A 15,437-nucleotide genomic window follows, 5' to 3' on the forward strand; every position below is an offset into this window, starting at 1 on the left:
GGTCTTCAGTAATGAAAATGTGGTTCTCAGATTTCTCTACAGCTGACCTAGGATCCAGCTTTCTTGGGTCTGCTAATTCACAGTCCATCTCCCTTCCAGCATCCAGTATTTTGTTGTTGTTGATGTCTCCTCTTCATCCTCATGGGCTTATGCCATCAAGAAAATTTCTTTCCTGTCATTTTAGTTGGGACTTAAGAGCAAATGGACCAAAACATGTGTGCTCAATATACCATGCAGAGTTATGCTAATGTTCAAATTTCTTAATATTCTTAAAATTTTTAAAGAAATTCTCACTGAATTTCTTAAAAAGCAATTAGCTTGAAACCAAATGATCATGCAAATAAGCAACATTTTTTTCAAGTTTTAGATCACATCTATCACATGCATTTTCTTTGAAACTGATGACAACTCTATTGGTAAAAATTATTGTTTTCTAAGTCAGAAAAATAAAAAAAGAGAGGGGTACATGCTTTATATAAAGCAAATGGAAAACATATGTGCCAAATCTGGAAGGTTTTTGGTAAGAATTTATTAGAAATATTAAAAATTGAGAAAATGTGCATTTAAAAATCCAATTATCAGCAACTTGAAAACCTGGAAAACGGGGCAACATTGAGCCCACAATCCCCATGGAGACAACCATCTGAAGCTGAATCTGAGCTGCTCCTTTCAGGTGGGACTAAGGCCTCCAATCCACTCTGTCACCACTCAGCTCCTTCACTCATCTGTTACCAGAAGACACTTGAATTTGAGACCAGAAAGAAAGAAATCACTTTATTTGGAACGGCAAAATTGAACTTAATACGTATGCAAAAATAGATCTATAATACAAGCCACTTCTCTGGGTCCCACCCAGTGTCCACCTTGTCTAGGTTAAATGGTTACCTCAGAGATTAGAAAAAATGAGTAACAGGCACAATTGCAGAGAATATGCATATTTTGTCTCCTTCCCCCTGCCCCAATCTGTACATCCTTGTGTAAACATTTTGTTGATTTGTAAAACATGTCTAGTACTGCAGACAAATGTGCTGGGATGAAAGGAAAGGAAGTCATTAAAATAGCAACAACAGGAAGTTACCTGGCTTGATTCATCAAGGTTGCATTTGATGGTAAATTCCCACAGGGCCTCAGGTGAGGAGGGAATAAGGACATCCAGCTGCACTGGGGCTTAGGGATTTTTTTTTTCCTACTTCCATCCATAAAGCCTACTTTTTTTTTCTTTTTAAACCTATAGCAAAACTGAGAGACATTACACTCCAGTTCATTCCAGTTTAATTTTACATTTTATTCCCAGGATCCTCTAAGAGTAGCTCTCAGATCCTGGCTTCAGCTTAGCCTCTACCCAGCAGGATATTTGGAAAGAGTCTACCTTTCAGAACCTTGGATTTTCCATTTGTGATTGAAGATACTGATTATATCCTTGACTCTCCTCATCTCCTGGACCTCCACCTGCTTCTTATACTTGAAGATAGTCTCTGATGTCTTCCCAGTTGGGCTGGAATGTCCTGAGGTTTTTTGCTTTTTGGATGCCCAGCATTTGTGAAAAAAGAAGATGCCCTAGCCAATTTTAGAAGGCACAGAACTATCTTTTGAAGGTGGAGTAAGTCCTGTTGGTTCAGAAAGATTTGTGTCTTGCAGATCACTTCGCTCTCACTGGTCCTTAAAGAAGCATTTGATTAGCTGTAGTACATCCAGGCCATTCCAGTCTCCTACAGGAGAAGGGGACCACCTGCTGACATTAAAGCCATATGGATAGGTGGAATTGCACAGGTGACCAAGCCATTCCAGACAGGCTGGAGGAACCAGAGCCACAAACACTCGATTTTTTATGAATTTACTGAGTGCTTACTTGGTGCCAAGGCACTGTGTTTTTAAGCATTAGAGATTGAAGAAAAACTGAGGTGACGCTCAGCTTCAGGGTTTAATATAGTAACTCTTAGTCAGGATTAGAGCAGGGGCTGGCAAACTATAGCCCAGGCAGGCTATTTTTGTCAATAAAGTTTTATTGGAACACCAGCTACACTCATTCCTTTAGGTATCATTCACCAATGTTTCTGCACTACAACGGCAAGGCTGCGTAGTTGCAACAGAGACCATAAGGCCCACAAAGCCTAAAATATTTACTATCTGGCCCTTTAGAAAAAAGTTGCCAATCCCTGTGTTACAGAAAAGCACTGACATGTAACTAAGAAATGAGACAGGTGGTCAGGGAACGTAAGTGATTTGCATAATAAAATCCCAGAGAGCGAGGAGATTGGTTGAACTAACAACAGCAACAACAAAAGCATCAGTTAATGAGGTCTGATAACTTTGAAAAGTCAAAATAAAGTTTCTTCTAGCTTACATTTAACAAATGCAAATTAACTATATGCACTGGTTTAAAACACACAAACAACTTAAGGCAAGCCAACTACTTGATTTGTGCAAACGGCAAAGGGTAATTAGTTCCAGCTTTTGGAGGAAACTGGCTATGGTGAATCCAAATACAAAAACAGGGGTACCCGTCAAAGGACTTTTCAAGGGTAATTTTGACTCTGCCTGATTTTTCCTTTAGGGCACACTCTTAACTTTGGAACCAAATACATGCAGAGGGTCATGACTTCACAGTACTTAACACTAACATGCTGAAGGACCTGTCTTAATGAACCGGTTTGTATGTTACGCTCTTTTTTTTTTTTTTTCTTAATGTTTTGATTTTTAAACAAAGAGATGTTGCTTTAGCACTTGGGGTTGATCAAAGCAGTCTGTTTTCTTTGCTATTTGAAACATCAGTTGAAATCACACTGATGTTAAATCTGCAATCCTTCTGAAGAGAACACTCATTAAATACAGATAGCCATAGCCTGGCCCTGGGGAAACCACTGGAATTAATGAGTGTTTATAGTTCTTGCCCTCTCATTCTCCAACAGCTTAAACAAATCTCAAGGGACTGCTGCTGAAAGCATCCTACTGCAAACAACAGGAAAATCAGCCAAGCTTCAAGCAGAAAATGCCGAGGATGGGGGTTGGGAGCAGATTCTTCGTAAGAACGTCAGATGCTAAGAAAATACAGAGGAATACTGTACAAGGGGTACTTCAGTCATATTGTGGATGCTGCCACTGAGATGCAGAGTACATGTCTGCTTGGAGGAAAGGCTTCAACCTTCCAAGCCGCAGCCCTTACACGTAAAAGCTTTGAGGTGCACCCACTTCCACAAGAGCTGAGGCAGGAATTAGAGGTAGTAAAAGTGTGCATATAGAAATCAAACCTGTTTTGTAAAGCCCATTGTGGAAAACACACTTCAGAATGTAATTTGGCTGTATTCCACAAAATCAGTTGCATTTCAGGAAGGAAATTAAAAGATAAGAGGACAGTGTGTGGGCCCTCCCCCATGGCAGAAGGGGGCCTGGGAGATGTACAGTCTCACACACACCAAAAAATGCTACACACATTCTTCCAAATGCTCTCAGAAAGACGGCTTTGCTCTAAGACAAGACAATACACACCTCATGGAAAGTTAACACGCAGCTCTGCTCTTTCCTACCTCATCCTGACTCAGGAAACATAGGCTCTGTGGGCCTGAGATTTCAGCCCAGCCTGAAAAGGCTTGACGAGCAAAGCTTTAATATTTTCCATCCCGGGCAGAAAAGATACATTTTCTTACATCTCATGACAAACAACAACAACAATAACCACAACAAAACACAGAAAAAGAACCTCAGAAAGATACATTGGTTCATTAGGCTGCTTTTTCAATCCCCAGTGCCCTAGGGGACAGCTGCAGTGTCTCCACTGGTAGCAAAGACATTTTCAAGAGTTAAAAAATAACATACAAAAGTTGATTTACTAAAAACATCTGCCCGCTCCAGCCCCCAAACAACCCTAAATAAGAAGTCTTTTTCTTTCCCCCTCTCCTAGCCCTGTAACTTGGGGCTGGCTGGCAGTGGCTTTTTCCAGCAAGTTATTCCTCCATCTGGGCCCAGGCCTCCTCTGCTTTCTCGTAGTACTGGTTGGCCAGCCGGCCCTTCATGGCTTCTATCGCTGCCTCGGCTGCCTGGGTGTATAAGTCACCTGAAAGAAAGCAAAGGAGGGCACAGAGAGGTGAAGAGCTTGTTGTTTTTGCTGCCCGGTATCCCCGACCCTGCTCCAGGAAGATCACACCGAGGTTACTCCTTCTGGCCTATCCCTGCACATAACCTGGGTGAGGCTCTGAGTGTGCATGCGATCCAAGCCGGGTCAATCAAAGTACCTTCCCTGTTCTTCACCAGGCCACAGGGATTGGTCAGGACCTAGGCACAGCCACCCAGAGTGAGCCACCCAATAAGCACAGTGATTGGTTTAGGGGCCATGGGTGATTCCAACTGAGTCACTGAGAATCAGGCTGAGGACTTCTATTGGACAAACTGGGGCTATATGAAAGTGGAAGGGATAAAGTATCTAGATGGGTTTGGCCACCAAATGAATTTGTGGAGAACATATAAAAACACTTGGTTTTCAGTGCTTTTGGATTTAGAGTTTCAAATAAAAGATTATAGAATTACAGTATTAGTTGCTTGATTTTGTTATACTACCTTAAAAAAACTTTTAAACTTAGCCTCACCCTATACCTGCAAAACCAGGAGTTCAGTATGTCTATCATGTTATTTAATACATGTAATGTGCATTAACTGATGAGTGAATGAACAAAATGTAGTATCTATAAAATGGAATATTATTCAGCAATAACAAGGAATGAAGTACTGACGCATGCTACAACATGAAGGAACCCTGAAAGAAGGAAAACACAAAAGGCCACATACTGTGATCCCAGTTATATGACATGACCAGAACAGGTAAATCTATACTTTAGGTTAGTGGTCGCCAGGGACAGCAGGAAGGGGAAATAGGGAGTCACTGCTAATAGGTACCAGGTTTCTTTCTGGGCATGATGGAAATGTTCTGGAATTAGGTAGTGGTGATGATGGCGTAACACTGTGAACATACTAAAAACCACAGAACTATACACTTTAAAATGGTGAATTTTATGAAAATGTCAGCTCAACTTTTGCATTGCAAACAAACCTCCCAAATTTCTAACATGGGACTATCAAAAAGGTTCATCTGCATACCAACTTCATATAGAAACCCTTTCTAAGCATCATATGGGTAGCCAGCCTTGCACAATACAGGACCAGTATGAATCTTTCTCCCAGCCAGAATGGAAAGAAGAGACTCAGTCTTGCATCTTGTTGTGATTCCCAATGAGAGAGGAATCATGTCTCTTTCACTATCCAGCCCTGTCCCACCCCAGGGGCAGGTCTGCCAGGCGCTACCTGATCTCTGTGGGTCCTTCTCCAGCCCGCAGCCGCCTGTGAACAGCATCTCCGCCTCCCTGGCCAGCAGCATGTACCGGGGTTCGTCTTGCATCCCATCATACTCCCCACCCTCATCACAGTCAGTTGTCTCCAGGGCAGTGTTGTACCAGTGGAGAGCCTCTGGCCAGCTCTGGGACCTTGCCAGGAGATACAGAGGAAAAGAGGAAGTTACCATGGCAACAGGGCAGGAAGGAGGAGATCAGCAGGAGAGGCAAGTCAGGGATCACAGTGCGGCCACCACCTATGCTTCAGGACCCATAGTATCCAACGCCACCACATCTAAGGGCTGTCATTCACATTGTAGATCTATATATTTATTACAACAGCGGTCAAGTAGTTTTCCGTAACAAAAGTGGTATAGTACAATAAGTTTCCAACAGATGGAAGTCGAGCATCTTGAGGAAGGGGAACATTTTTCTAGTCTGCATAAAATCACCCTGCAGGAATTCCCTGGCAGTCCCAGTTAGGACTTGGTGCTTTCACTGCCATGGCCTGGGTTCAATCCCTGGTTGGGGAACTAAGATCCCACAAGCTGCACAGGGTGGCCAAAAAAAAAAAAAAAACAACCAAAAAACCAAAACAAAAAATACCCTATGGGTTTGCATTAGCAGTGGGTGGTGTCCCAACCAATTTGCCCTATAACTCATGCAGGAGAAGAGGCAGGTGGGGTACCCTTCACCAAAGCCCCCAGAACCTTCTGACAGCAGTCATTCAGCTCTTTCTTTCTCTGCCTCTGCTGGCCAGCTCTGGCTTTCCTCCAGAAAATGGAGGGCTTATTCCAGAACAGCTGACTTCCCCCTTCTGACTCTGCCCTTCACTCAATTATTTCTCCTACGGCCACACAGTGGTCTAACCCCCAAAGGCAGACACAAGTTCCAACCCAATCTGAGCAAAACAAAATAAAGAGTAAACAGGGCAGTGGGCTCTTTTCCTTGGGGTGTACTAATGCATATTACCAAACATGTGAGTAACTACAGGACATCAGGAAAGAGCAAAGAGAGACGCAGATAAGGTCTACATGCCCCATGAAATGTTCCTGGAGCTACAGCTGTGTATATATATACACACATATATGGACCTGGCTTCATCGTCCAGTCTTAGCTCCTGTCAGCCATGCCAGACTCGCTGGGTCACTTTCCCCTCCTCGAACTTGCCAGCTCCTGTCCGCCCTTTGGCTTTTGCACCTGCTGCTCCCTTTGCTTGGAACATCCTTCCTTTAACTCTTCCCATACCTGGCTCCTCATCTCTCCAACCTCAGCTCAGCTTCTTCAGAGACACTGGCCCCAAATACTCGATTTCTTACCATTACCTCAAACTGTAATTCTCCTGTTTACTTATTCACTTGTTTATTACGTTTTTCCCAGGTAGAATGTAAGCTCTAGGAAGGCAGGGACCGTGTCTGTTTTATTCACTGCTGCATTCCCAGGGCCTGGCAAACAGCACAGACTCTATAAATGTCTACTGAAGTGGCTGGCTGGGATGGTGTCAGGAGATAATCTTGGCTCCATTTTATTTTATAAAGAAGGGAAGTTATTTGAAAATTATTTGTGGCACATCCAGAAGACTGGGGTTTGAACAGTGGATTGGCAATCACTAAACTAGTTGATCTCAATTCTTTCAGCTTTGGCCCTCTCTGGTCTTGAAAGGCAAGGCAGAACTGCTTCCAACACATTAAATGTAAAAGAAGGGAAAAGGCCTACTCTCTCCCCACACACCCCACCCAATTCCACACCCAGTGGTTAGTATGTCCACCCTGCCTTGAGATTTCCAATGACTTTTCCTTCTGCTATGAGATAGTAACTTCTGAGGGGGTCAAAACCCCTTAAATGCAAATAGCTGACTCTCATTTATGCTCCCTGAATGGAAGAGGCTGGGGCTGCTTGGAACAAGGAAGAAGAGTAAGAGAATGACTTTGGAAGATGTTATGGAAGAAAATCTTGATTGATTTAACCACACACATATTAAAAACCAGCAAGTTCCCAGACTCAATAGTCAGTGGGCACTGTGTGGCACCTATTCTCCCTGCTGCCCCAAATCTATGGAAGCCATCTCTGAAAAAAGGTTTTAAGTCAACTCATTTACCAAAGAGCTAACAGCCTTAAAAAAAATTTTTTTTACAGGGAATTCCCTGATGGTTCAATGGTCGGACTTTATGCTTCCACTGCAAAGGGCATGGGTTTGTTCCCTGATTGGGGAACTAAGATCCCACATTCCACAAGGCCAAAATATATATATGTGCTGTGCGTAGTCCTCAGTTGTGTCCAACTCTTTGTGACCCTATGGACTGTAGCCCTTCAGGCTCCTCTTTCCCTGGGGATTCTCCAGGCAAGAATACTAGAGTGGATTGCCATGCCCTTCTCCAGAGGGTATTCCAGACCCAGGGACTGAACCCTGGTCTCTTGCATTGCAGGCAGATTCCTTACCATTTGAGCTACAGAGAAGTCTCAGTGGGCATCATAGATGTTGGTATTTGATTCTGGACAAAATCATTTCCTGTTTGTTTTGTTTACCTCTCCTCCATGCCAGTGATTCTGAGCCCCTAAGAAGCAGGCTAATGTACAGTCCACTGGAGAAGAGATGAGAAGACCTAAGTTTTGGCCCTGCTACTAACTGGCTACTTAACTGCAGACAAGCCCCTTCACTTCTTAGAACCACACATCCATAAAATAAGCCCCTAAATGCTGCCCAGTCTGTGTCAAAGAGATGTGTTGATTCTTTCATTCAAACAGCTACTGAGCCAGGCCCTGTGCTAAGCACTGGCACTGAAGAGATGCAGGAAACCCAATTCTAGTTCTCAGCGAAATAAAATCACAGATGTGAAAGCGCACTCAAATATCAGGAGTGTTACAGTTACACAGCGGGTAGCTGACACACGTTCGCAGGATATGTAACTCAGACATTTTAGACCCTGAGAGCTTGACGTGACAGAGCCACAGTCTCGACTTTGCTTCTAAACTCAGTGAGGGAGATGAAAACATGACCCACATAGGAGGCAAGTGCCACGCTGCCCCAATCCTGGAGGTTTGGACACTGTCCCTTCCAGAAAGCCACGGGTGCCTGAGAAGAAACGGGGAAGCTGAGATCCACTGGGAGCCAGTGAGCAACAGGTCCTACTAAGAATTGAATTCCCTCAACCATTCTCTGCTCCTGGACTTCTGGGACCTCCCACCAGCCAAGCCAAAGACCCAAGATGAAGCTGCCATTCTCCTCTCTTGCCACCGGAGAATCCAATCCTGGCATCTCTGCCAGAGGCATAAGGGAAAAGCTGTTAACACCTGTAGGGTTGTAGCTGTCAGAGATTTCAAAAAAGTGAGAAAAAAAAAAAAAAGTCAAAGTGTTAGTTGCTCAGTCTTGTCTGACTCTTTGAGACCCCACGGACTGCAGTCCGCCAGGCTTCTCTGTCCATGGAATTCTCCAGGCAAGGATACTGGATTGGGTAGCCATTCCCTTCTCCAGGGGATTTTCCTGACCCAGGGACCGAACCTGGGTCTCCTGCATTGCAGGCAGATTCTTTACCATCTGAGCCACCAGGGAAGCCCAAATCACTCTGGAAAACTCACACCAGGACTGAACTCCCCTGGAGTTCAGTTCCCCTTCCCTCCACTCTCTCTTAGAAGTGAAAACACTAAAAACAAAAATAGGAAGAGTCAATTAAAATCACCCCTAATCCCATCATCTAGAGACAACTGGCTCTGGACCTGATGCTACATATCCCTTCAGACTCTTTCTCAGACAAATCTTTACATAAAATGGCTAAGATGCCATTTCTCTCTCTCTTTATGTGCCAGTGAAATTACAGGCATCATCTCATTTAACCCTCACACAAGCACACATTACCGCCCTAGGGTGCAGGTGCTATGGGTATTCTGATTTGACACGATGAAGAAACTGAGGTCAGGGAGGTAGGCCTACTTGCCCACGGTCACAGGGCTGGTACTTGGGGGAGGCACACCTGGAACCTGGGTCTCTTCTGATTCCAGAGGGGAGGCTCCCACCTGCACCCCAGGTTCCCACCAGCTCCACCTGAGCCACGGCCACAGTACCTGTCAGGGCTGAGGTTCTGGCCAGTGTCAAAGGCTCGCGCCACCAGAATCATGCACTGCCTGTCACCAGCTTCGGCTGCCTTCAGTAAGTAATCAAATCCTTTGGTTTTGTTCGTTTCTGTCTCCTGTTAATACAAACCAAAGAGGGGGAGAGAGAAAAGTGAGCTGTGAGGGGCTGCCAGAATCTCATACATCAATCTTTTCTCTGTTTCTTGAATTGAGAGCTTCAGGTTGGGGCTGCTGTAGAACTGCACATTGTGAGAAAGAGAACAGGGCTTACCCTGCTGCAAAGAGCTCTCTGGCGGTTCCCATCAGGCAGGGAGAAATGGAAGCTTAGTCCACTCCCACCTCTATCTGATGTGATTCTGCCAGAGACCACATCATCTATCCACTTCCAACGGGGCGCCCGGCTTCCAATTCTTTTAAATTATTTAGCAACTTTATCGAGATATAATTCATATAACAACTCATTCATTTAAAGTGTACAACCCTCGTAGCTCAGACGGTAGCTTTACCTGCCTACAATGCAGAAGACCCAGGTTCAATCCCTGGGTCAGGAAGATCCTCTGGAGAAGGAAATGGCACCCCACTCCAGTACTCTTGCCTGGAAAATCCCATGGACGGAGGAGCATGGTAGGCTACAGTCCATGGGGTCGCAAAGAGTCGGACACGACTGAGCGATGTCACTCACTCACAGATTGTACAACCACCACCATAATCAATTTCAGAATATTTTCATTAAGTCAAAAAGAAATAAAAACACCATACCCTTTAACTATTACCTCCCAATTGTTCCCCATCCACCCCTACCCAGACCTGGATAACCACTAATCTACATTCTGTTTCTAGCGATTTCCCTATTCTGGGCATTTTATATAAATGCAATCATATAACAAGTAGTCTTTTGTGCCTGGCTTTTTTCACTTGGCATAAGGTTTTCAAAGTTCATTTCATACAGCTTCTATCAGTGTTTCATTCTTACTTATGGCCAAAAAACATTCCATTGTATGAAGATACCACGATTTGTTAATCTGTTCATAATTCATCAGGTGATGGGCATTTGGCTTGCTTTCATTTTATAGCTATTCTCTATGAACACTGTGTACAAACTTTTGTGTGGATGTATGTATCTATTTTGGGGGGTTATATACCCAGGAGTGGGCTTCCTAGTGGCTCAGTTGGTAAATAATCTGCCTGCAATGTGGGAGATCTGGGTTCAATCCCTGGGCTGGGAAGATCCCCTGGAGGAGGGTACGGCAACCCACTCCAGTATTCTTGCCTGGAGAATCTCTGTGGACAGAGGAGCCTGGCAGGCTACAGTCCGTGGGGTCGCAAAAAGTGGAACATGACTGAGCAACTAAGCACACACACCAAGGAGTGGGGAAGCCCAGTGTGGCACACAAGTAAAGAATCTGCCTGCCAATGTAGGAGGCACAAGGGATGCAGGTTTGATTCCTAGATCGGGGAGATCCCCTGGGGTAGTCAAATACTTGGCATCTGACTCCAGTATTCTTGCCTAGAAAATGCCACGAACAGAGAAGCCTGGCAGGCTACAGACCAGAGGGTTGCAAAGAGTTGGACACAACTGAGCAAGTGAGCATGCATACACAGACCTAGGAGTAGGACTTCCGGGTCACATATGACTCTATGTTTAGCCTTTTGAGGAGCTGACCGTTTCCCACAGTGGCTACACCAGTGTATATTCCCATCTGCTTTTATTATGCTTCTCCAAGATCTATCCAGAGAGAGTTTAAGCTCAAGTGGGTCATATTACGCTATCAAAGCTGCTCTAGGACTTCTTATCTCACTTGGAGACAAATACAAAGCTCTCGTATCAGTCTATGAGGCCCTTCTCAACCTTCAGGCTTCAGGAAGTGTGGCAGGGACTACCAGTTTTCCCCCATATCCATTGAAAGTGAAAGTGAAGTCGCTCAGTTGTGTCTGACTCTTTGCGATCCCATGGACTGTAGCCTATCAGGCTCATCCGTCCATGGGATTTTCCAGGCAAGAGTGCTGGAGTGGATTGCCATTTCCTTCTCCAGGGGATCTTCCCGACCCAGGAATTGAACTCAGGTCTCCTGCATTGCAGGCAGCTGCTTTACCATCTGAGCCACCTTATCCCCTGCCATATTTCTGCTGGCACATGGCTGACCAGCTAAAAACTACATTTCCCAGCCTCCCTTGCACCCGGAATCAGTCTCTTAATAACAAGTGGCCTATCCATAGGGACTTCCCTGGCAGTCTGGTGGTTAAGACTGTGCTTTCACTGCAGGGGGGGGACAGGTTCAGTCAGGGAGTCAGTCAGTTCAGTTGCTCAGTCGTGTCCCCATGGACTTCAGCATGTCAGGCTTTCCTGTCCATCACCAGCTCCCGGAGCTTGCTCAAACTCATGTCCATAGAGTCAGTGATGCCAGGATGTTCAGTAAGGGAACTAACATCCAAGAAAGGAGGCCTATCCACTTACTCATTCCCTGTCATATTATCCCATCTCTCACTTAAGAACAATGCTTGGCACAGGAAGTACTCAATAAAGGTCAGTTATTTTTACTTCTGTTGGAAATATTTTCATTTGTTAATTATGACCTGTATTTACATTCTTTTCCATCTGAAAGGTTGGCTGTTGTCAAAAATAACCTAGGACACTGCCCAGAGTATAGGAGCGCTCAAAAGTATGTGCTGCATGAGTAGGCTTTCCAGGTGGTGCTAGTGGTAAAGAACCCTCCCGCCACCACAGGTAGACATAAGAGTCAAGGGTTCGATCCCTGGGTCGGGAAGATCCCCTGGAGGAGGGAATGGCAACCCACTCTGGTATTCTTGCCTGGAGAATCCTATGGACAGAGGAGCCTGGCAGGCTGCAGTACATAAGGTCACACAGAGATGGACATGACTGAAGCAACTTAGCATGCACTTCGCATGGATGAGTGAATGTCTTAGCAAGATAATATGAAAAGGTCCAATGGGGGCTGTCGGGAAAGTGGGAGACGGGCTAGCAGCTTTTCAGGGCACTTGCCCATGTTTTTTTGGCTGCCAGAGCCGGTCCTAGAGAGAAAGCCCTTTGAGATGGCTTCAGATAAGAAAACTGAAATAGCTTCTACATCGCTTTACAAAGGGGCTTGGGTGTGACTGGTGTAAATAGCCTGAGATCATAAGAAGAGTTACCAGGAAGTCTCAGAGAGAAGGTCTCCCCAGTCCTGGCCCCTCACCACTCATTCTGGGCCTTAGCATTCCTTTATTTCGACCTCAGACACTTCTAAGTGTCCTCTCTGCGCCAGATGCTGGCAGAACAGGCGACTGGAGCTGGCTCTACAAGGTCGTGAAAAATGATGTGAAAGCAAACCAGTCATAAAACACAGGGCTGCTGCTGTTGCTGCTAAATTGCTTCAGTCATGTCCGACTCTTTGCGACCCCATGGACTGTAGCCCACCAGGCTCCTCCGTCTATGGGATTTTCCAGGCAAGAGTACTGGAGTGGGTTCATAAAACACAGACTTTATTAAAAATTAAATTATGTTAATTTACAGTTAAATGAAAGGTGACAAACACCCAAAGCTCATCACTTCCTAATTATTTTACTCTGCTTTACTGTTATCTATGCTCTTGAGGTTATTAATATCCATTGCAGGGCTTCCCAAACTCAGCACTAATGACATTTTAGACGGGATAATTCTGTTGTGTGGGGACTGGCCTGTGTGCTGTAGATATTTGGCGGCATCCCTGGTCTCTGTCCACTAGAAGCCAGCTGAACTTCCAGAGCTGTGACAACCAAACTATCTCCTGACACTGCTAAGCATTCCATGGAAAAGCAGGAAGCAAAGATGCCTGATTGAGAGCCACTGGCCTATGGAATCTGCATAGTGGAAATGCTATATAACGGGAATGCCATGCATTCCTTCCAACTCCGTGCTCAGTGATGTCATGGTAGTACCTGGACATTGGCCACAGTGGGAGCATTTACACCAAGAGATGGCAAAAACATTAACAGTGCAGATTTATTTAAAAGTATGCTGTGTCTGTAGCCATTACATTGCAATGAGTGCAAGAAACTGGAGTCTCTTCGATGTTTAAACTATCATCTGATTCAGCAAAGGAGTCTTGCTCATGTCAGCAGCAAATAAATGAAGCTCCAACTCTGACAAAGAGCTTGCTTATTTCACTTCCATTTCACTCACTAAAGTAAGTGAAATTATCAACCAGTATCCACGTCACAACTTTACTCCTTCATCAACCACAACCAGAGGGAGGCTACAGATATGAGCACCACAAAAATTAGCGAAAGAATTCTGTGAGGATAAATTGACCATATGGAATTCACAATAGAATATTTTTATTATTGTTTGTAAACTGTATGCTCCACTTTCTTTTATCACTAACTGTCTAATAAGCTTACATACATATATGAACAAACATTCCCTCCCCACCTGCAAGAACCAGTCATTAACCATTTGCCAGCATACCACTGGCTAAATGAGATATGTTCAATCCAGCCCTCAGGGAGCATGGAGACTAGAGAATGAGGGAGAATTCATCTACCTGTCAAAACCCCCTCCCCTCAACCAAACTTGCTCTTTTACCATCTAAAACAGGAAATAAAAATGGGGCTTCCCTGGTGGTCCAGTAGTTAAGAATCTGCCTTGCAATGGAAGGGACACTCGTTCGATCTCTGGTCAAGGAAGATTCCACATGCCGCAGAGCAACTAAGCCTGCAACCCACAAGTACTGAGCCCATGTGCCATAACTACTGCAGCCCGCACGCCCTAGAGCCTGTGCTCCACAAGAGAAGCTACCACAATGAGAAGCCTGCACACCCCAAAGAAGAGTAGCCCCCACTCACCGCAGGTAGAGAAAGCCTGCGTGCAGCAATGAAGACCCACCATAGCCAAAAACTAAAACAAAGAAATAAATAAATGTATCTTTTAAAAAGGCTTTGAGTTATCCCTGTGCATGCATGCCTGCGTGCAGCAATGAAGATCCACCATGGCCAAAAAATAAAACAAAGAAATAAATAAATGTATCTTTTAAAAAGGCTTTGAGTTATCCCTGTGCATGCATGCCTGCGTGCAGCAATGAAGATCCACCATGGCCAAAAAATAAAACAAAGAAATAAATAAATGTATCTTTTAAAAAGCCTTTGAGTTATCCCTGTGCATGCATGCTCAGCTGCTTAGTCGTGACCAACTCTTTGCAACTCTCTGGACTGCAGCATGCAGGGTCTTTCCAAATAGACAGATTTAATTAGTTAAGATGAGGTCATACTGGAGTAGGGTGGGCCCTAAACTCCACAGGACTGTCTTCATAAGAAAAGAGACACAGAGACACAGACACACAGACAAAAGGCCATGTGAAGATGGAAACAGACTGGAGTGATGCGCCCACAGACCAAGGAAGACCCCAGATCGCCTCTCCCCACCAGAAGCTAGAAAATCATGGGTATGTCGACACCTGATTTTGGACTTTGGCATCTAGAACCGTGAGAGAATGAATTTTTGCTGTTTTAGGCCACCTAGTCGGTGGTTATCCCTTATGAGAGTTCTAGGAAATGAATACCCTCTCGGAATTACATGTGAGGATGAAAAGATGGAGGAAAAGGTAGGAGGGGGCTTTTTCACTGTAAACTTTTCTATATTAAAAAACAATTTTAGCCACAGGGCTGTTTTCCCATACCCTCTTCCAGTCTGAGACCCACGACCCTCTGGGCCATGGTCAGGCCCACAGAGAGGGCCTGGTACCCTGTGCCCATGACAAGCCCAGGCTCATCTAGCCACAAGCCCGCCCTACATGACCGAGAGGACGGGGACAGATAGCTGGAAGCACACGCACACCAAGGGCCTCTCACGTTCTCCAAGGACAGAATCACACTCCCTAGGCCTGGTCAGGTCCTGTCCACTGGGCTCACAGAACAGGGGGGCCAAGGGGGAGAAGACACCCTCACGATTCCTATCACACCTGTCCTGTCTGGGCCCCCTCCCCGGCCTCATCTCTTCACCTCCTCCTCACACCCCATGCTCCAGCTACACTGATGGCCTCCTGTCCTCCAAACCCCACCCTGGCTGTCTCCCCAGGA

The 15,437-nt window shown here is 45.1% G+C and overlaps 1 protein-coding gene across 7 annotated transcripts in view; it reads right to left on the reverse strand.

Moving 5' to 3' along the window:
* Positions 1 to 538: 538 nt before the first annotated feature.
* Positions 539 to 15,437, reverse strand: part of EEF2K (eukaryotic elongation factor 2 kinase) — a 67,941-nt gene continuing 53,042 nt past the window's right edge. For all 7 annotated transcript variants that reach the window (XM_052636418.1, XM_052636420.1, XM_052636421.1 and 4 more), the window contains 3 exons: positions 9,378 to 9,502; positions 5,293 to 5,471; positions 539 to 4,051 (listed from right to left, as the gene is read on the reverse strand). In XM_052636418.1, the coding sequence (XP_052492378.1) occupies positions 3,942 to 4,051; positions 5,293 to 5,471; positions 9,378 to 9,502 (414 nt within the window). In that variant the 3' untranslated portion in view covers positions 539 to 3,941. The remainder of the gene's footprint in view (positions 4,052 to 5,292; positions 5,472 to 9,377; positions 9,503 to 15,437) is intronic.

This window comes from Budorcas taxicolor, chromosome 2, assembly GCF_023091745.1.
Source record: "Budorcas taxicolor isolate Tak-1 chromosome 2, Takin1.1, whole genome shotgun sequence".
Classification (NCBI taxonomy): domain Eukaryota; kingdom Metazoa; phylum Chordata; class Mammalia; order Artiodactyla; family Bovidae; genus Budorcas; species Budorcas taxicolor.